Here is a 20740-nt window from a genome sequence, read left to right on the forward strand (position 1 = left end):
GAACTATTCGAGGAGGAAGACAACGAGCTATTGTCACTTTGTGAATCACAGCCCCGTCTTTCCTTAGCCCAGAGGGTAGATCAGGAAATTCAGCTCTATAAAAGCTTACCCTCCATCCCCTGCAGGGATAGCGCCACACTGTGGTGGTGGAACAAGCAAGATACGCTGCCCTTGCTATCTGGACTGGCTGAAAACTACCTCTGTGTGCAGGCTTCCTCCACCCCATCTGAGAGGGTGTTCTCCACGGCTGGAGACACATTAAGCGCCGAAAGATCCCGTATCCTTCCAGAAAAAGCAGATCTGCTCATCTTTCTGCAAAAGAACTGTTAATTTTCCCTACTACTATTCAATAATTAGTATGTTTTTATTATTTAAAATTGGTTATTATCACATCATTTGTTATTAGACATTATTGGTTATTAGGTTTGTTCTTGTATTCATTTTTCATTTAAACACAGATGTTACTCCAGTTTCACATTTCCTGTGGACATCTTGATCTTGTTGAGTTTGTAAGATCGTGCAATAGTTAAGTAAACAAAGTTGATGCTGATCATCAAACTGTTTGTTCTCCTTTTTCCCCCAAATTGGAATCGAAAAAAGAATCGATAAGGAATCAAATCGTTTCACAGAATCGAAAAGGGAATCGGAATCGTGAAAATCTTTTCAATTCCCAACCCTAGTCATAAGCCAGGTTTCCATCCAATTGTCATGCAAATTTTTAAAATGTCGCAAGACACTAACAATGGCTGTCATTGAACCCGTAGTGCGACGTAAGACCACAGTTTAAGAGCCACGACCAAAGATTTCTCCACAATTTTGCTTCAGTCCTCATCTGTCTTCTGCGGCAGCACAAAATTGCAGTGTATACTAGAAGTAAGCTTTCCCACTTGTCCTAAAATGTTTTTGTTGGTCACTTAACCTGCAAAATAATCTCATTTGGGTCACATTTGCATGCAGTGGAAACGGGGCTCATTAGGCTCAGTGTGAAGGATTCTGAGGCTTCAGCCAGTCCCTGTACCTCAGCGTCTCCTGGACGGATGTCCTCTAACACAAAGTGGACGCAGACAGGGGGGCTTCCTTTAGAAAGAACCGTTTTGAGGTAATTCTGGATGAAGGAGGAGCACAAATCCCAGCTTTTGAAATACACAAAGGCCTGGGGGTGATGGAAAAACAGAAGAGACTTTTATTAAACACAACGTAGGGTTTATAAAATCAAAACAGGAAGATGAAGCACCTTCTCAAAATAAATGTCTCTGTGGTGTAAACAGAAAACAGTGTCCTTTACCTCTTGACCGGGATTTTAATTTAAATTCCAAAAAGCTTATTGGAAAAGACAGCTTTAATTTGAATGTTCGATGATTAAAAAGCACAAAATTGTAATTGGGCTGCACCAAATTGATGTTTAAATTTACAATTTGATTATCTACATTCCATTAACTACATGAAAACAATGAATAACAGCTACACATTAATAAAGCTGCATGCAAAGCCAAACTGGATAATCTGAAGGATTTCCGATCATTCCTCACCCTTCTCTGCAGTGGCAGGAAAATCACGTTGAAGCGATGAAGGCTGTATTCTGTCATAAACTTATGGACTTTGCCTGGTTGCCAATTCTTGTCACAGAAACCAGTCAGCATGATGGTAGAGAATTTGGAGGCCTGAGGGCGAGCTTTCTGGAGGGGACAAGATTAAAAGAACGTTTTTTTAGGGGTGCACAACTTTTTTCACTAACATTGACCACAGGTCTAGGTCTCTAGCATCCTGCTCACAGTGGATGTGTCAGGGGCTGGATCTGTTGAAGGACCCAGTGTACGTGGGCTACCTTTTTTTTTTACCATAAGACGACACACTTTCATTTTTTAATTTATTTCCTTTTTTAAGCGAGTTTGAAGCTACCCAAGGGAAGCCTGTTCTTGGCTCATTGTGTAATACCAATAGCAGAAAACTTTTTGCTATGTGTTCATAGTTTACAATGTTTGACATAAAAGCAAGTTTTTAAAATAACTGATTTCTTTTTGTGAAATGAAAAGGAGGGAAAATGTTTTGATTAATCAGACTTAGTATAATAAAAAAATAATAATTTAAGCCATATTGCTCAGTCTTACTTAAACACTAACCCGTTGACTTTCTGAGCAAGGTTTAAATACATTTATTTGTAGAGAATAATAATAATGAACTAACCAAACATTGATGTTAGATATCTGAATAATTTCTCATTGCTGGAAGCCAGAGGAAGTCTGAAAACAACATGTTGGGAGAGAGGTGTAGTAAGCCTAAACTGCCCAGTCAGCTGAAAGCCGAAGAGATATGCCGGCTGCGGTCCGAGCATATCAGAGCCTTTTAAAAATCAAGCGATATGTCAACACACCGAGCATATATTTCGGGTTTACATAGGCTACTTCGCCCTAAAAAAACTTTTCAAAAGTTCATTTTATGTCACAGAATACATAATATGTCCAACTTTACTCACAGCTTTTCACTCCTCTAAACTATTGCTATTTCTAAACAACTGTCTTCAACTTGCAATAAATCATGGGATAGGATTGGCCATGAAGGATACACTGGATGGACCCATCCTTCAAATCAGAGGAAAAGAAGGACAAATTTGCCACATTACTAACTATAGCACCTAGCTCCTGTTCCTTGACCTTTCATGGGATCAACTCAGGTTGAAACATCTTCTCAATGCCCAGAGGAATTTATTTCCTCTTTTCGGTCTACCTGTTTTGCACCCTTTAAGTAAAGGTCTATCAAATTTAGATTCATTCAGAATCAGATTCCTGGCTTAATGACACCACACCTACCCTGAGGAGGCGCTGCAGACAGGCGGAATGGAGGTTAATATGAACGAAAACCCACTACGGACATTTGTATATCCAGGCTGCATAGACAAATCTTCAGTGACATGTCCTGGATGACACCACCTCTTTCTCACTAGCACTGCCAATCTACCTCCTTTGCTTTTGCCACTCTTCTTTAACTCGGTCTGTCATATGGTCAGAAAGCCTGCCAGAGAGACGCTGGAGTCGGTGATATGATCCTGCAGCCATGTTTCAGTGAAATGCATAATACTGTATTCCTGATATTCTGGCTGGGTTCTTGTTAGGGATTGGATCGCACATTGCTCATAATAATCGATAGAAGAGATGGCTTAAATTTGATCCTTCTCTCTCTTCTTGCTCCCGTTCTGCATCCTCTACACCTTTCTTTTCAGCCTATCTAGGATTTGGGGATGTAGTTGGAATAGTATTTAAACTTTTGAGGTTTTAATCAGCTGCTCTTGGTTGTACAAAACTAACTGGCTGCTATGGTTACACATCAAAACAAATATTCCAAAAATGAAAAACAAAACAAAAATCTTTAAAGATCTTTAAGCAGCACAGTATCCAACACCAGTTAAGAAAAATGTCCAAAAAAGGCAGCTTTTGATTCCAACAAAAAAGGAGGAATTAAAAGTTCCTTAAAATATTTGTAGAATAAAGACAACAGAGCTACTCCAACATGCAGCCACCTTGAACATCGCAACTCTAGAATTTGTAGTAAATTTTAATTTTAGAATTTTAAGAGACCTCACTAGGTTCCTATACTAAAGGGACTATGATAGAAAGCATACTGGCTTCTTTTTACTACCTCCTTCCTCATTGACTGCACTATTCGGAGAGCACTTATCATGGCGACCACTGACGCACTTTCGCTTTGGCTACAGTCCTTACACTTAAGATGTTTTTCTATGTTGCGAAGCAAAGAGTTAAAAGACAGAAACCTTGGAGTCATTTCTTATAAATACCCCGGGAAACAAATGGGTTACTAATTAGGAGCTCTTACACACTGAACAAGTAGAAAACAAAGTAGGAAAAGAGATTCTGAAAATACCAATAGTGAGGCATTTTTGTTAATAGGAATAATTCTAATTGCTTTTCCCACTCAAATTAAAATGTTGCGCAGGGAGGGGCTAAGACCTGAGTGACAGCTGTTCACATGCACACGTACATGCATGCGCAGCCGGCCCGGCTATGTAAACAACAGCCTGGAGAGTGGTGTGTGATGTCATACCATAGTGCATCTAAAAAGAAAACTTTATTTTTTATTTTTTACTATCTAAAATAATGAAACCACGCTTATTGCTCCTTTAACTTTGTTTAGTGGTATTAGTTGAGATTCACTAGGCTAGTAGAGAAGATTTGTTGATTGAAATATGTTTGAGTTGAAGTTGAATCATTTCATACATCTGGGTCCCGCGGGTAGGCAAAAAACAGTACTGTTCTCGTCTACTACATGACAAAATGGGTGATTTAGAGCGTACTTTTAGTTAGTTTATTTTTGGAATCTAAACAATGCCTATGACTTGTTGTGCTCCCGGTTGCACAGAGAGGCATTCCAAATCGTCGGATGTACGTGTCTGTCGTTTACCGAAGGACGAAGAAAGAAATGGATAATTTCAATGAAAAGAGTGCAGGCAGACACTCCCAATGGACTGTGGGAGCCATCGTACAACGACAGAATTTGCAGTCTACACTTCATCTCCGGTAAATACAACTTAATTCTGCTCTAGTCATTGTTCTACTTAAATAGCGGCGGAGGGAGAAGACGGGGCCGGGAGAAACGGAGTCGATGCGCTGCAGCAGCAGCACGCCGCATCATTTTAGTTTTCTTCGTGCAATCAGTGTACAATAATGTTCACCAGACAGCGGCTGCCTTACGCCCCTGTTCATGCGCGCTAGTATGTCTGTGTTTACTCTGCAATGTCACCGACACCCCCACCCATTTTAACAAGACAAAAACACCAAAATAATCCATAGTGAACAATGTTTTTTTTAACCTATCGGGCGGGTCTTCCTCTCTGCTGAGGCGAGGTCTGTGTCCGACTCCGCTTTCTGCTGTTAAACAAACATGTCTGAACATCCATCCATCCATTTTCTGACCCGCTTAATCCCTCATGGGGTCGCTGCTGCCTATGTCCCGATATAAAATAATTGTAGCCGTCCAGTGGTTTCAGGGGCTTTCGTGCTCTCTCGTCTGTACTGGCCTGCCGTGTTTATAAGGCAGCTGTATATGTCGCGGTACGGAACACTTGGCCAGCATTTCACAGACTCGCTCCGTCCCTTCAGGCTTTTGCTGTGTGGATCTGGCAATCTGATACCAACAACTATCAACTTACTCTTAAAACGATCTTGTGGTACGTTATCTAAAGAAGAAAAATACGCGGAGAACTCGTCAGTTTCTCTGTTTGCGTCCGCCATTGCGTTCGCCTTTTGCCTACCAGTCCGGCGCGCATGCGCGAAAAACCCGCATCAAAACAATAACAATGAACTGGTCTATAAGGTTGATTCCTTCCAATTGTCACCTCAATCCTCACCTCCATGCAGGTGATCAAAACATCGCTCCTGTAAGCCAGGCCAATAACGACCATATCGGCTGCCCATTGCAGAGGCGTGGACCTGTTTCTGTTCAATTTGCATGGTATCTAAGCCATAACAAGGCCTTTATTGGGCAATACTATAAAGATCGAAGCTCCAGACTACTCCAGACATTTGGAGTTAAGAAAACTTTCTGGATGGGAAGAGAAATCTCTTCAAACTTCAGAAAAAAGTCCAGTTGTTTTTTTTGTTTTGTTTTTTTTCTACGTTTTTGGAATGAAAAATGGGTTGGTATTCACAGAAAAATACCAGAAACATCTAGGTTATTTGATCACATATGAAATAACTTTATTGCCATTTATCTGCACGTGACATATAGACATTTTTATTTCGCATCATTCCTCCACCACTACAAAAAGACACAATTAAGTGTTTCACTTATGGTCAAAGCTACATTTCATGCAAGGAAGCTGTTTGATAAGGAGGGTGTAAATTCAATTTTATCCTAGGCCTGGCTCATGACTTCAGGTAAATCTATGATTATTCTGCACAGCACCTGATTAAACTAATTATGTCTCTGTTTATTTTAGAGAAGTACAGGCTGCAAGGAGTCTGGTCGTGTAGGTAAATGGCTGGAAAATAAGACGGTTTAAAGCCCACAAAGAACATTTTTACCTTAATACAGTGCTATTTTGAAAAGGTCCTCTAGGTGGAGCACCACTAGAAAATTACCGTATTTTTCGGACGATCAGGCACACGAAAAATCCTTAAATGTTCTCAAAAATTGACGGTGTGACTTACATATCATTAAAGTTGTGCTTACTGACCGATTTTAGGTGGTACAATGCGCTCAAAAACCCGTTTAAGTATGACTGGTTAGCAACAAAGCCGCTCCGCTCAATGGATATTCTGAGCATTACGGTACACTGTGTCACTACCTGATCGGACCCCTGAGGTGTCTACAAGGCTGCCTGACTATAATGTCAAAACTAGAAGTGCATTCATGCAAGGCAGCCCACGCATGGAGTACGTGCTAACAACGATAAACCTAGTAAGTTAATTCAATATAAATTTTATTTTGGCCTTATGTTAGAAACAGGGCAGTTTAGTGCAACTACTCTATCCTCCTGACAGAGGTGGCTAACTCTTCCTCTCAGGAGAGAGCTGTGCATGTGAAAGGGTGGGGTTATATTAAGCACTTGGGAAGAATATTTAGCATGTGTTATAATCTGGTGCGGCTTATATGTGAACAAAGACACAAAGACATGTTAATTCACTGTGTCCTTTTGGTCCAAAGAATACGGTACCTGGTATGGCTTTAAAAAGACAGTGTTTTCCTATTTAAATTAGTGCAGCTGCAGGTCACCCATTTGAGAGAGGTGTCCGATCTCCTGAGCTCCTTTATAATTCAGGAAAATATGTTTTATTTCCCAATTCCCATAACAATTGGCAAGGCTGTATATTGCAGCAGATTGCGAGGAAGTCTTAATATCATCAAAAACTTGGATTAAAACTGTAAGACTGGTATAAGATAAATGCACAAAAATGCAATCACCTCTATGTCGTCAACTCCTTTCACCGTCAGGAAATCTAGGAGTCAAAAATAACCACATTCATTCAGTCGGTCCAACTTTAACTTGTTCTAAAGGTTTAGTAGAAAGTAGCTTTTGTTACCAGGGATGTCGAACCACAGTGAGTAAGTGGGAAAAATGTACGGTGGATTTGGCATGGTGATCCAAAATGGTGGGACAGTACCAGCTGGAATGCCACAGTTGGCTTTTGGGATCCTTGCATCAGCGACAGCATCACGGGGGTCAGGCAGGGCCTGTTCAGGCAGACTAGGAGCTGCACAAACAAGGAGTTGGAGCAAGTTCATTAACTAGCACACTTGTGTAGAAAACGTGTTTCATTTCTACCGCAATTTGTTATCAACCAGGAGAGCAGAGGAATGAAAGTCAGGAGAAACTAGAAAAAAAATGAGAGGGAGGCAGGTGGGAAATTAATTTTGAGATTCATACAACTCTATTTACAATGCCCTATACGATTAACCAGGGGCATTTTTAGGGTCTGGAAACATCGGGAGAATGTAACCTAGGCCCAAAGTTTTTTTAATTTACATGAGAGCTGGCTTGTTAATCAGTAATTTAAAATTAAAATGATACAGATCAGGTTGTACCATTTTCTTGTCTCAATTGGGTTTTAAAGCCAAACAAAACACTGGGAATTTTCTTTTTCCATTAATTATATAGTAAACTTAAAGTATTAATTACTAGTAATTTTGCACCAATGTGAACCTATATAGAGAAAAAATTCTATTTTTTTATCGTTTCTGTGCTGGGATGGAGGCTGCCATCTTGGCAACCAAATAATGCGCTCAAATTGTCCACAAAAGTGTTACTCAAATTGTCTCCATCAACCTTTTAGCCTGTATGTCACCTTTTAGTAAGAAACAAACACAAAAAAACAAAAAACAAAGATGGAACATTAACATGTAGCATTATTTACCTCATGAGTTGAAAAGGGTTTTAGGTGATTCTCATTAGGGCTGTGAAACAACTGAAATTTTTAATTGCAATTAATCGGAGAATGTCAATAGTTAACTCGATATTAATTGCAAGTTAATTGCATATTTTATCTTTTTTATTTCTGAAATTGTAAAAGCCTATTTGGACACTTTAATATGCAATTTTGCAATAAATTATACTAGTAAAAAAAACATACTTACCATATTTAATTTTTTTTATTTTCAAGCACTTTTCAGAATTTGAGTGAAAACATCCTGGTGCCATAAAATTTTGATTTAGTCAATAATGGCTAAATCACTAATCATAACGCCCTGATGTTTAAACAATTATTTTTTATTTTTAGAGACATCTAAATATGGCTTGTGCTAATTTAATTTAAAAGATTCCTAAAACATAAACTTACCAGTAGATAGTATATAGGACGTTGCTATTTGTAACCTTTGTACGTTGTGCTCACAGCCTCGTTTCAGGAAGCTGTACCAAACTCCGAGCCGATCCACAGCTTGATTCCACTCAAATTCAACATAAACCTGAAAGATTCACAGGTGCCAAAGGGAAAAAAAATAATGTGTTTAAAGTTTACTTTAAGGCGCAACCCTTTAGGACTTTATATTAGAAACCTCTGTAATGTTTATAAAGCTGGTAAATATGGTGACGATTATATGAGTCGCAACAAATGCCTATTCTCTTGTCTCTCTTTCTCATCTGTGCATTCATCACTCTGTGACCATTAGCCTTTTGGGCGATGTCATTTGTGTTTGGGTTAAGGCTCTACTGCCAGGCGACTCCATCCGACTGGCTAAACATTACATTAGCATGTAAACTGCAAATTCACAAAACTTATAACATATTAGCCAAAAAAGATTGGGCTCCAAACATTGGTTTACAACATACTGCAATATATTCAGAATGCACAGTTCAGCCTCGGTGCCTATAGGTCTTGGTGTGTGTTTGTACCTTGTTGAGTAGAGGCAGGTAGTTCCTTACACCCCCAATCTTTCTCAGAGCCCTCCTGAGGTTGCGGGCCTCGCTTGGTGAGATATTCTGGATGTAGGTTAATTTATCTCCCCATTTATTCCCACTCTAAAACGAGAACAGTGAACGTTGAACAGCAGATACACAACAACCCTGCAACAGCCAGAGCGGATGGGTCCCACCTCATTTGTAGAGGCAAAAAATGTTATATTATTTTGGGGGCAAGGGGGACTCAGGCTATAGGACAGCATTTTGCAAAGACAAGAAATTCCAAAAAAAATAAATAAATACTGATTAAATTTGTTTAGATTTAAAAATGTCCTCTTTTTTTTCAAATTCACCTTTTTAAAATGATTTATGAATAATGCATTGCCCAAATCCCCGCTACACAAAATAAACTAACAACGAGACAGTTTTCAGGGGCCCACAACGTAAGCAAAGTGATTGAAGCTGTGTGTGAATCAAATGTCAAGAATTAAGTTCTAAGGACAAAAAAAGACTACTTTAAAATCTATACAGTCCCTGTCATGGTTGAGTTTTGGTTTGGCTTTGGTTTTTCTTTAATTTTAATTTTTCGCCTCGCTTAGGTTTTTAGTTGGGTTTTGACTTTATTTATTGTTCGTTTTTTTAGTCATCACCCATTTTCAGTCAGCCTTCACTTCATCTCCTCTGCACTCAGTCACACCTGGTAGCATTTAGTAATCAATTAGTCAGATCCTTTTCCACCTGTTAGTCTTCCTATTTAAACCTCCCTGTTCTATATTACCATCTAATATAGAACAGATTACTGGATCAACTGGACGGTTTCTGCAGAAATTCTTTGGTTATGTAAACAGATTGTTTCAGCAGCTGTCAGAGTGGCTGGTCTCAGCCTATCTTGGAGGTGAATATGCTGGATGTGGAGGTCCTGGACTGGTGTGGTTACATACGGTCTGCGGTTGTGAGGCTGGTTGGATGTACTGCCAAATTCTCTGAAACGTCTTTGGAGACGGCTTATGGTAGAGAAATGAAAATTCAATACACGAGCAACAGCTCTGGTTGACATTCCTGCTGTCAGCATGCCAATTGCACGCTCCCTCAAATCATTGCGACACCTGTGGCATTGTCCTGTGTGATAAAACTGAATCTTCAAGAGTTGCCTTTTGTTGTGGGCAGTCTAAGGCACACCTGTGCACTAATCATGGTGTCTAATCAGCATCTTGACATGGCACACCTGTGAGGTGGGATGGCAGAAGTGCCCCCTATCACAGATTTAGACTGGTTTATGAACAATATTTGGGGGGAAATGGTGATATTGTGTATGTGGAAAAACTTTTAGATTTTTGAGTTCATCTCATAAAAAATGGGAGCAAAACCAAAAGTGTTGTGTTTATATTTTTGTTGAGTGTAAACAGTTTACATTGTTTTAACATATATTTAAAAAAACACACGCTATTTTGATAGTGTGGTGGCTTTGATGTTGTCGTGGCGGTGCGCCATGATCAATTACATGTTGCAGAAACCTTGAGAGGAACATGATACGGTTGAAAAGCCATCTGAACATACAACCTATGATCAGAACCCAGCAGCTTAAAACAAAGAACAACTTTTAAAGATTTTATTTCAACGTGTTTGAGCTATACTTACGAAATAAAGGAGGCTCATCAGTATTTTGTAGAACCCAAGCTGAAACAGAAACAGAGTATCCTAAGTAAATATTATAAGCTATGCTTCAATGCACAAAATTTTACGATCGTATCGGCATGTATTCGGAATAAAAGAACAAACAAAAAATTATCAGACTGGACTGTTTGTTTGGGCACACAATCAATTAATCCAATCATAATGTGTGTGTATTCGCACCTGGTTTTATTCAGAATATAAACACTGAAATGCGGAGGTTTAAAATTTTCCTTAGAAACCAAACAAAAAAACCACAGAAGAGGATGAACTTCCTTCTTTGCTGAACAAAAAAGAGCAAACGAAGCCGTATTATACGAGTTTGTTTGTTTTCCGAGCGCTTAGGCTGGACCAACACTTGCTTCTATGGTTGAAACGGTACTGAAGAAATAACAATTTTGAGCTCTTTTAATGTTTAGAATACAAAGGTTGTACTGGGAGCCCCAACAAATTTTGCTTCCTGACGTATTTCCGCCACTCAACAGTGCGGAAATACTTCAGTTTACGTCAGGCGCACTCGAATCAGTTTCCCCACGTTCCAGCAGCCAGACCGTCTGCCCTGTTTCAGTCCCTCCCCGTTTTCTGCTCTCCCTAATACCAAACAGTGGCCTTGCCGTGAGACAAAACAGAGACAGTAATATCCCAGACATTCATTATCTGCACAGTGAAAAGCAAGAATTTGGCCTTGGCAATCAGCAGGACCAAGGAGCAGCCGCTCTCGTTTCTCCACTGCTCACATGTCCGAAGTAGCGTCATGCCATGACTTTAGTATAATTTTCCAATAACGTTGTATGACTTTTTTTTTATGTATACGTCAGCAGCTCCCTCTGGTTGGATACAAAGTTTTTTATGAAGTATTACCAGCGAATCATATTAGTTATTATTTAGCCATTTTACACTTTGTTTTTGCTCAATTTGCTGGTAAATAAAAGTCCTTTGTGTTTATTTTTGATAACAGAGGAAGTCCAACACTGCACATGCAAAGCAGGGGATAAAACAAGGAAAAAAATAAAAAAATAATTGATACTTTATTGATCTCACAATGAAGAAATTCACCTCTGCATTTATCCCATCCCCTTGAGGAGCAGTGGGCTGCCACAGTGGGGCGCCCGGGGAGCAATTGGTGGGATAAGGGTCTTGCTCAGGGACCCAGAGGGGTAGTCAGTGGCAGTTGAACTCAGAACCTCTGGGACCCAAGCTCAACACTCTAACCACTAGGCCACCACTCCCCCCGAAGCGGGTTATGGCTATTAGCATATCCCAGCAAAAAATTCTAAATGGTCCAAAGTCCAGTGCCAAAAATGCTAAAAAAATATTTCCAGATGGAAAAGACTGGAATGTCGCTGGGAATACAGTATGAATGTTGGTGTTCACTGAACCGGATGCTAAATCTGCCGAGGCTCAGATGTGACCAGACAGTTGATAGATGTGAGTAAATGTTCTGATATGAGGCTCTTAAAGTTGCTGTTGATCGGTGTATTGACTAACAGCTGGTCTTCGATCACACCAAGCTGCCGCTTTATTGCCTGGTACGTGAGCTTACCGGTGAATCATCTGTTGGCAATATGCAAGTCTGAAAATGTAGTTTAGACCCTTTGAGAAAGATGTCATCACAAGATGCGAGCTTTTTCTCCAGCGTTTCCTTCAGTGTTTTCGTATATTGTTTGAAAGCAACAGCCTAAATGAAACACAGGAAATCAGATCTTGGGTTATAGCCATGTATCAAAAGTGCTCAACTAATAAAAGATCAAATGCAAGCAGAAGCCTACCGCTTGTTTGTGAGGAATTACAAAAATGTCACAGGGGTTCTCGAATCCAAAAGACGGGAGAATCTTGACGATCTCATCCTCTGTGTAACAGCCATCAAAATACTCAGGAAGGTTGGTTATCAGCAGCAGATGCTTCCACTTTGAAATCTGATAGATCAAAAATGAAGGGGATGAGTACATGAGCAGTCAATTTAGTGTAAAACCATGTTGGTTAGGACACAGCTCGTGACACATCAATGACAGACGCCTCATATATGTACAGTCAGCCCACAGAGGCAACCATGAGGGTTTGTTTGTGAACATAAAGTTCCTCAGCTAAGAAAATGGACTGTTTTATGCTAGTTTTTGGGTAGGGTAACATCATCAGTGAAAAAAAACCCACTGGTCACATCAATTGCAATAAGATGCTGTCTCCAAACATCAGAGATACACACAAATATGATTTTGGGAGATGGTTGACAACACCAACCACATCTTGGTAATGGGCCTCCTAACAGGAACTGTGTAATGGTAATGCTATTGTTGCCTTCTGTCTCCCACCACCTGCACTGGGTTAAGGGAGCATCCTAGGTCAGAGCTGGCTGTCCTGGTAAGCTTATCTTATTTAGGTAACTTCTTGATTTTACAGGTTAGGGTATGACTTGTAAAAGCCAATTTAGCGTTCCCAAAATATGTTTAATTACAGTTCATTCAAGCCTGTATTACTATTTAATCAAGTTAAGAGGGCAGATATGTTTTCACTGCACTGAGGAGACGTTTAGAGGCGTTGGTTTCAGACTTTCATTGTTTGCTGAGTCACGGTGCAGCTCACAGATCTGCCTTCTTGGTCAGTTAATAATAGGTCCCAATCAAAACAAACAAACAAAAAAAAAGATTGCAATTGCTAACAATTAATTTTCAGCAGTATTTTGCATTAAATGAATACAGCATGAATACATAATTATTAAACTCCCTCTTTTGATTAGCAGTAATAAAAACAACATAAAAAGAAAAAAGAAAGCTTACATCTGGGTGTGACTTTAAATCTTTCGGAGTCACAGTCGCTGGAAAGGAGAAGCAAAGAAATAGCAAATTAAAGAATAAAGAAAAATGCTGGATTGATCTGTAGAAAAGTAAAATTTACATACATAGTTTATCCAAGGAAACAGGGATTCCTATCATCTCCCCTGGAGTCCAATCATCTGACAAATCCTGTAGCGGCTGCCTTTTGCTCAGTTCTTCAGGTTTTGGTTCACCTTTGCCAGATGAGATCACAGGACCTTGGAAAGAAGAAAAGGTATATATATATATATATATATATATATATATATATATATATATATATATATATATATATATATATATATTTTTTTATCTATTTATTTTTTTGCCAAAAGTATTTGATAACCCATTTAAATTTTTGGAATCAGCCGTTTCAATCACTGCCATGGCCACAGGTGTAAGCTAAATGAGTTCCAGTGTGGAACTATGATAGGATGCCACCTGTTCAACAAATCCAGCCGTGAAATTTCCTCGCTCCTACGTATTCCAGTCAATGGTCAGCTCTATCATAGGAAAATGGAAGTGTTTGGGATCGACAGCAATTCAGCCAGGGAGTTTTAGGCCACGTAAACTGATGGAGCTGGTAGTGCGAAGTGGTCGCCACCAAACTTCATGTGGGCTTCAGATTAGCTCAAGAACAGTGCACAGGGACAGGGAGCTTAATTGAATGGGTTTCCTTGGTCAAAAAGCAACATCCAAGCCATACATCACCACTGGATGCAGTGGTGTAAGGCACGTCGCCACTGGACTCCAGAGCGGTGGAGACGTGTTCTCTGCAGTGATAAACCGTGCTTCTCCATCTGGAAATCTGATAGATCAGTCTGGATTTGGCAGTTACCATGAGAACGGTACTTGTCTGACTGCATTGTGCCAAATGTAAAGTTTGGTGGAGGGGGCATTATGATGTGGGGTTGTTTTTCAGGAGCTGGGGTAGGCCCCTTATTTCCAGTGAAAGGAACTCTGAATGCTTCAGCATACCAAGACATTTCAGACAACTCCATGCTCCCAACTTTGTGGGAACATTCTGTAGCTGCCCGCCATCCTCTTCCAACGAGACTGTGCACCAGAGCACAAAGCCAAGTACATAAAGACATGGATGGGAGAGGCTGGTGTAGGTGAGCTTGACTGGCCTGCACAGAGTACTGACCTCAACCCCGAACTCCTATGGAATGAACTAGAGCGTAGACTGAGAGCCAGACCTTCTCTTCCAATATCAGTATCTGACCTTACAAAGGTGCTTCTGTAAGAATGGTCAAAAAGTTCTATAAACACACTCCTAAACCTTGTGAACAGGCTTCCCAGAAGAGTTGCATATGTTCTAGCTCCAAAGGGTGTACCAACGTCATATTGAACCCATATGGATTAGACATGGGATGTCACTAAAGCTCATATGTGAGTCAAGGTACATGAGCAAATACTTTTGGTAATATAGTGTATATATATATATATATATATATATATATATATATATATATATATATATATATATATATGTGGCGCAATAGAAAAAAAAGGGTTGATAAAAATTCGATATAGATACGAAAAATATATAATTATTTTACCAGATGATTCTGTTGGTTTTCTTATATTTCTCGCTGCACTTCCCGTCTTCTCACTATGATGAATCGAACTCTCTTTGAACGGCCGTCTCTTGTGGCGCTGTTCTGTCAATGTCTGTCTCTCTTGGCTCGTCTTCAGTGAGAACAACTTCTCGTCTATCTTCCTGAGTGACCACAGTTTCTGTGAGAAAGGTTTCTCATCAGTCTTCCTGGATGAGGACAATCTCTCTTGGCTCGTCTTCGGTAAGAACGGTTTCTCGTCTGTCTTGCTGGATGAGGACACTCTCTTTTGGCTCCTCTTTGGTGACAATGGTTTCTCATCTATCTTTCTGGATGAGGACACTCTCTCTTGTCTCCTCTCTGGTGACAGTGGTTTCTCGTCTATCTTCCTGGATGAGGACACTCTCTCTTGTCTCCTCTTCGGTGACAGTGGTTTCTCGTCTATCTTGCTGGATGAGGACACTCTCTCTTGGCTCCTCTTTGGTGACAGTGGTTTCTCGTCTATCTTGCTGGATGAGGACACTCTCTCTTGGCTCCTCTTTGGTGACAATGGTTTCTCACCTATCTTCCTGGATGAGGACACTCTCTCTTGTCTCCTCTTTGGTGACAATGGTTTATCATCTATCTTCCTGGATGAGGACACTCTCTCTTGTCTCCTCTTTGGTGACAGTGGTTTCTCATCTATCTTGCTGGATGAGGACACTCTCTCTTGTCTCCTCTTTGGTGACAGGGGTTTCTCATCTATCTTGCTGGATGAGGACACTCTCTCTTGGCTCCTCTTCGGTGAGAAGGGTTTCTCATCAATGTTCCTGGAGGAACACTCTCTTCCTTGGCTCCTTATCGGTGAGAAGGATTTCTCGTCTATGTTCTTTGACGAGGACTGTCTGTCTTGGCGTCTGTTCGGTAAGAAAGGTTTCTCATCTATGTTTCTGGATGAAGAGCATCTCTCTTGGCTCCTTTTCGAGGAGAACGGTTTCTCGTCTATGTTCCTGGATGAGGACAGTCTCTCACGGCTCCTTGAACGTAAGTGACATTGAGGGGAAGATGGGCACATGTACCGGGAAGAGCAATATTGAGATTGAAACCTAACAGACAAGAAAAATATGACTTGGTAGAGTTATTTATTACATTGATCTTCAACAATAACCCTTTCAGGCTGAAGAACATTCTACTGTTTAATTGGATTAAAATTATTTCTCTATTGTCTATCTTCTGACAAACCTCTGATAGTGTCCACAGTCGTAAGGTGATCTGGATCGACTGATGCTCCTTTCTCTTCTGCCTTTGGGCCCACTATGGTGGTAGGAGTTGGACCATGATCTGCTTCTGGACCTTGACCTTTCTCTATTGAAGAAACGACCTGGAGGCGGGCTGTATGATGGAGAACGGGACCTGCTTCCTGACCTGCTCATTTGACTCTCTGAGCCATAATCCAGGTAGGGGCTACTTGATGGGGAACGATTGCTGTTATGCCAGAGGAAAGGTGATGTGGATAAAGTTTTAATTTTAGCACTAATAAATTTATGAATACATGTTCCCCAGAACGGGACTTTTACCTGAGTAGTGGTAGAACTTCCCCATCCCATTGTGGATATCTGTGGAACATGGAAAACAAAATATGGTCATGTAGATCTTAAACTAAAACAGAGGTTCTTGTCCACCCCCTAACAATGTAGGCTCAGTTCCTGGTTTATGGTTTTACATACCAACCACACTCTTCCAAACAAAAGCGTCCTTAAACCACCAGTCAGTGACTGACCATAAACAGTAATAGATGCTCACTCACATAATGAAACCCATACATTTGCTAACTGCCCTTTAATATTACAATACACCAACTTTAATATTGGTTTTTGGAGAAAACCCGAGTGACCGTTCAGCCCACATCCATTGGGATTTAAGGATCTACTCCTACCAGTTTCAGCCAGCGTTGTCACAAGGTCTTTCCCTTTTGTTACCGGTTGATTTCTGGTAATTTTTGCACAATGTCTCACAAGGCAGCAGTGTGTTGGATCTGTTGCCCCAAAATAAATCAACAGCTGTCCCTCCATGGAACTCAAATCAAGTCAATGAGGGAACACTAAAGTATTTTTTCGGACACATAAGGCACACTAAATATTATTCCCAAGTTTCCCGAGTGTCACTTTGCCCCTTCAGATACACAGCTCTCTCCTGAGAGAGAGCACTAACCGTCTGTCAGGGTGGATAGCTTGGACTTCACTGCCCTGTTTCTAACATAAGGCCAAAATAAAAGCAATTTTTATATTGAATTAATTTACTACGTTTATTGTTGCTAGCATTTACTCTGGGGGCAGGCTGCCTAAAGGCTCCCACATACTTGGGCATACTGTGAGCTTGGCGGACTCCCTGCTGACTCTTCGCAGACGTTTTACCCTTCATAGTTCGAGCGTACTGTTGCCTACATTTGGTGTGGCAAATTCCTACAATTCCCACACTTTCTGCCAGTGGGACAAATCAGCGGAACAGATGGTAAAATGTGTGTTTAGCTAGCTGAAAACCTAAAGCCGTTTCTTTCGGTTTCTTGTCCCACCTGTCAGTGAGAACCGAGAGAGACTGTGATGCCGCATCCTGGAGACGGCTTGCTTGGCACAGCTCAGTGTATTAAGCTCAGTGTCACATATAAAACAGTTTGATGAAAAGACTTCTCTCCTCTGAGAAGTTTATAGTGTGACACATACCTGTATAATAGGAGTCCAGCCTGAGTTCGCCTTGAGTACGCGCGGACTTCGGCGGAGTGAACTACAGCCAAGTATGCGGGGGTCTTTACATGAATGCACTTCTAGTTTCGACATGACTCATGAGTCAGGGAGTCTTGTACACAACTCAGGGGTCCGATCAGGTAGTGACACAGTGTACCGTGTCGCTACCTGATCGGACTCCCAATATCCATTGAGCGGAGCAGCTTTGGGCTTGCCATAGTCGTACTTGAGGGCATTGTACAAAATCGCCCAGTAAGCACAACTTTAATCATATATAAGGTAGTCCGAAAAATATGGTAGTTTTAATGATCCTTCACATGGATTATGACAATTTCTCAAAACTCAATACAACTATGAGTAGCGCCCTCCTTGCAGTTTGTTCACTTGATTCGATCTCTTTTGGGTTATTGCTACATACATTTCCCGTTTGTACTACTTTATAGGGGTTGCACAGTTGGCACTGTTGTCTTGCAGCAAGAAGGTCCTGGGTTTAAACCCCAGCCTGGTGTCTTTCTTCATGGAGTTTCCATATCCTTCCTGTCAATGCGTGGGTTCTCTCCAGGTACTCCGGTTTCTTCCCACAGTCCAGAAACGTTAGCCTAGCCAGCCAGTCTGGTAAGACTCCATTCCCTCCAGCCAAAACAGACCAGACCAATCACAGCGCGGGGAGCGGGACTTTGCGCCTCGTCACTCTCAGTGGCAGAATTACCCATAATACAGTAGCGCTTTTCTGCTCTCATAACAGTCCATATATATATATGGAGATTTATGTTGCTTGGTGCCTTGGAAGACCAAGAAAGTACATGTATCCTCTGATTTAGACAAAAGTGACAAAAAGGGGGAGATCGACAGGCGGATTGGTGCTGTGTCTGCTGTGAAGCGGGTGCTGTACCGGTCCATAGTGGTAAAGAGAGAGCTGAGCCAAAAGGCGAAGCTCTCGATTTACCGGTCAAACTATGTTCCTACCCACATCTATGGTCATGAGCTTTGGGTCGTGACCGAAAGAACGAGATCCTGGATACAAGCGGCTGAAATTAGTTTTCTCCGTAGTGTGTCTGGACTCTCCCTTAGAGATAGGGTGAGAAGCTCAGTCATCCAGGGAGGACTCAGAGAAGAGCCGCTGTGCCTTCACGTCGAGAAGAGCAAGTTGAGGTGGCTCGGGCATCTGGTTAGGATGCGTCCTGGACGCCTTCCTGGGGAGGTGTTCCGGGCACGTTCCACCAGGAGGAGACCCAGAGGGAGACCCAGGACACGCTGGAGGGACTACGTTTCTCGGCTGGCCTGGGAACACTTGGGATTCCTCCTGAGGAGCTGGCCCAAGTGGCTGGGGAGAGGGACGTCTGGGCCTCCCTACTAAAGCTGCTACCCCCGCGACCCGACCCCGTATAAGCGGAAGAAGGTGGAGGGATGGACAAAAATCATTCATTGGAGAGTTTTCTCAATGGCATGACATGTTTCACAGACTACAAATTGAAAAAAACAAGAGGCCCTTGCTAGGAGTTTTGTTGCAACACATCCGTAGTTATCCGATTGGTTCTAACCTGATGACGCTGACCTTTTTAGTCCTGCCTTTGAAATCAGGCTCTACCAGCTCCTTACCAGACTATGGAGTAAATCAGTCTGGTAAGGCTACAAAAACATGACCGTTAGATTAACTGGTCTCTGTAAATTGGCTTTATGTGTAATTGTGTGCATGGTTGTCTGTCCAGTGTATCTTTGAGATGCACCAGCAACCTGTCCAGGGTGTACCCCCACTTCTCGGCCAACGACCGCAGCCAATAGAAGGCCTCTACGAACACAGACATTTAAAGGGAAGAGGTCAGGAGAGGACTTACTGTGTCCGGAGGATCCCGCAGCTCTCCAGGTGAAAGCTGCTATTCTGGTGGGAGAGCCAGGCCTGGGAGCCAAAATCACAGGTTAAATACAGAGACGTCTCTGTCTTTACACATTTCACAACCTTAAATCAAAACCAGGTACCTAATGGTTTTTTTTAATATGGTAATTCAACATTATAGTGCTTTAGATATGGTGCTTTACAAAGGTATTCCTTTTAACTTTTCACACGTTTTGTCTCATTTTAGCTAGGGATGCACAATATATATTGGACCGATAAAATATCGGCCAATATGGTGGAATTTTATATTTCGGCCCATAAGTAAAATAAGTAAATTCTTCCGATAAAAATAGCCGATAAATTAATTAAATGCGGTGGAATTTTATTCAGGCAGAGTAGCCCCAAAGCGGGACAAGACCTGTGGATTTTGCGTTCCTTACTATCAGGACCCAGGCTTGGCTCCGTTATTACCTGACTATAAATAAACAAACTGGGTATTAGAAGATGACAATAGCATTGCAGTTTGCAAAACCTGTTCAGCAAAAATTTGGAGAGGAGGAAAGAAGGATTTGGGTTTTAACACAACAAACCTAATAGCTCACCTGAAAGATTGTCATCGTGGCACCTCATTTTTGAGAATGCATTTTTATTGACTTTATTGAATTTTTATATGCATATGTTAGTACAGATATTTCATATTCGAAAATTATTTGACTTGACTCCAGAAATACCTTTGCTGATAGCCTTCTAAATTTTTTTTAAGAAGTTTAACTTTTTTCTTTGACCTTTGCTGTGGTTATTATTTTTTGACTTCACAAATGCCTTTGCAGTTAAGCCATATATTTGTTCAGTAATTTTTAAGGGATGCTCTTTGTATTCTAAATTGATTTGTGTCTTTTGTTATTAAAAGCAAATTACAACTTTTTTGTGTGATGGTATAAAAAAAATAAACATTTGAAGAGCCAAAACCTTTTGTTTGCTGTTATAAATAAGCCACAGCTGCTAAATAATTTGTTTTTCATAGCACAAGCTGCAGATTATGCAAAAACTATATTGAATATGAACTTATCTGTATCGGAATCGGTATCTGCCATGAAAAGCAGAAAAATATTGGTTATCGATATTTTTTTTTACTTAACCCCCTTTACTTTGACATAAATTCCAGGCCCTAATTAGTAAACCCCTGTGTGTAGTTTATTCCAACTAATATACATCCAGCTGTTCTGTGAAGACCTCAAAGGTTTTTCTGTTCTATCTCTCTTCGAGGTCGATCGTGTTTTTTCTCTCCTCTCCAGCTT

At 40.9% G+C, this 20740-nt stretch overlaps 1 protein-coding gene across 5 annotated transcripts in view; it reads right to left on the reverse strand.

Annotated features, from left to right (window-relative positions):
• LOC105935954 (zinc finger protein 638) overlaps window positions 1-20740 on the reverse strand; it is a 45950-nt gene that overhangs the window by 11958 nt on the left and 13252 nt on the right. For 2 of the 5 annotated variants that reach the window (XM_036146647.1, XM_036146648.1), the window contains 15 exons: window positions 19444-19505; window positions 16445-16483; window positions 16110-16352; window positions 14892-15973; window positions 13416-13547; window positions 13294-13331; window positions 12289-12435; window positions 12063-12197; window positions 10487-10525; window positions 8843-8968; window positions 8289-8415; window positions 7035-7205; window positions 6916-6950; window positions 1530-1676; window positions 1019-1153 (listed from right to left, as the gene is read on the reverse strand). In XM_036146647.1, coding sequence (XP_036002540.1) covers window positions 1019-1153; window positions 1530-1676; window positions 6916-6950; window positions 7035-7205; window positions 8289-8415; window positions 8843-8968; window positions 10487-10525; window positions 12063-12197; window positions 12289-12435; window positions 13294-13331; window positions 13416-13547; window positions 14892-15973; window positions 16110-16352; window positions 16445-16483; window positions 19444-19505 — 2658 coding nt within the window. Of the gene's footprint in view, window positions 1-1018; window positions 1154-1529; window positions 1677-6915; window positions 6951-7034; window positions 7206-8288; window positions 8416-8842; window positions 8969-10486; window positions 10526-12062; window positions 12198-12288; window positions 12436-13293; window positions 13332-13415; window positions 13548-14891; window positions 15974-16109; window positions 16353-16444; window positions 16484-19443; window positions 19506-20740 lie in introns of those variants that run through there. The other 3 variants (XM_036146650.1, XM_036146651.1, XR_004932565.1) reach the window with 3 other exon arrangements.

This window comes from Fundulus heteroclitus, chromosome 14 (assembly GCF_011125445.2).
Source record: "Fundulus heteroclitus isolate FHET01 chromosome 14, MU-UCD_Fhet_4.1, whole genome shotgun sequence".
NCBI classification, from domain to species: domain Eukaryota; kingdom Metazoa; phylum Chordata; class Actinopteri; order Cyprinodontiformes; family Fundulidae; genus Fundulus; species Fundulus heteroclitus.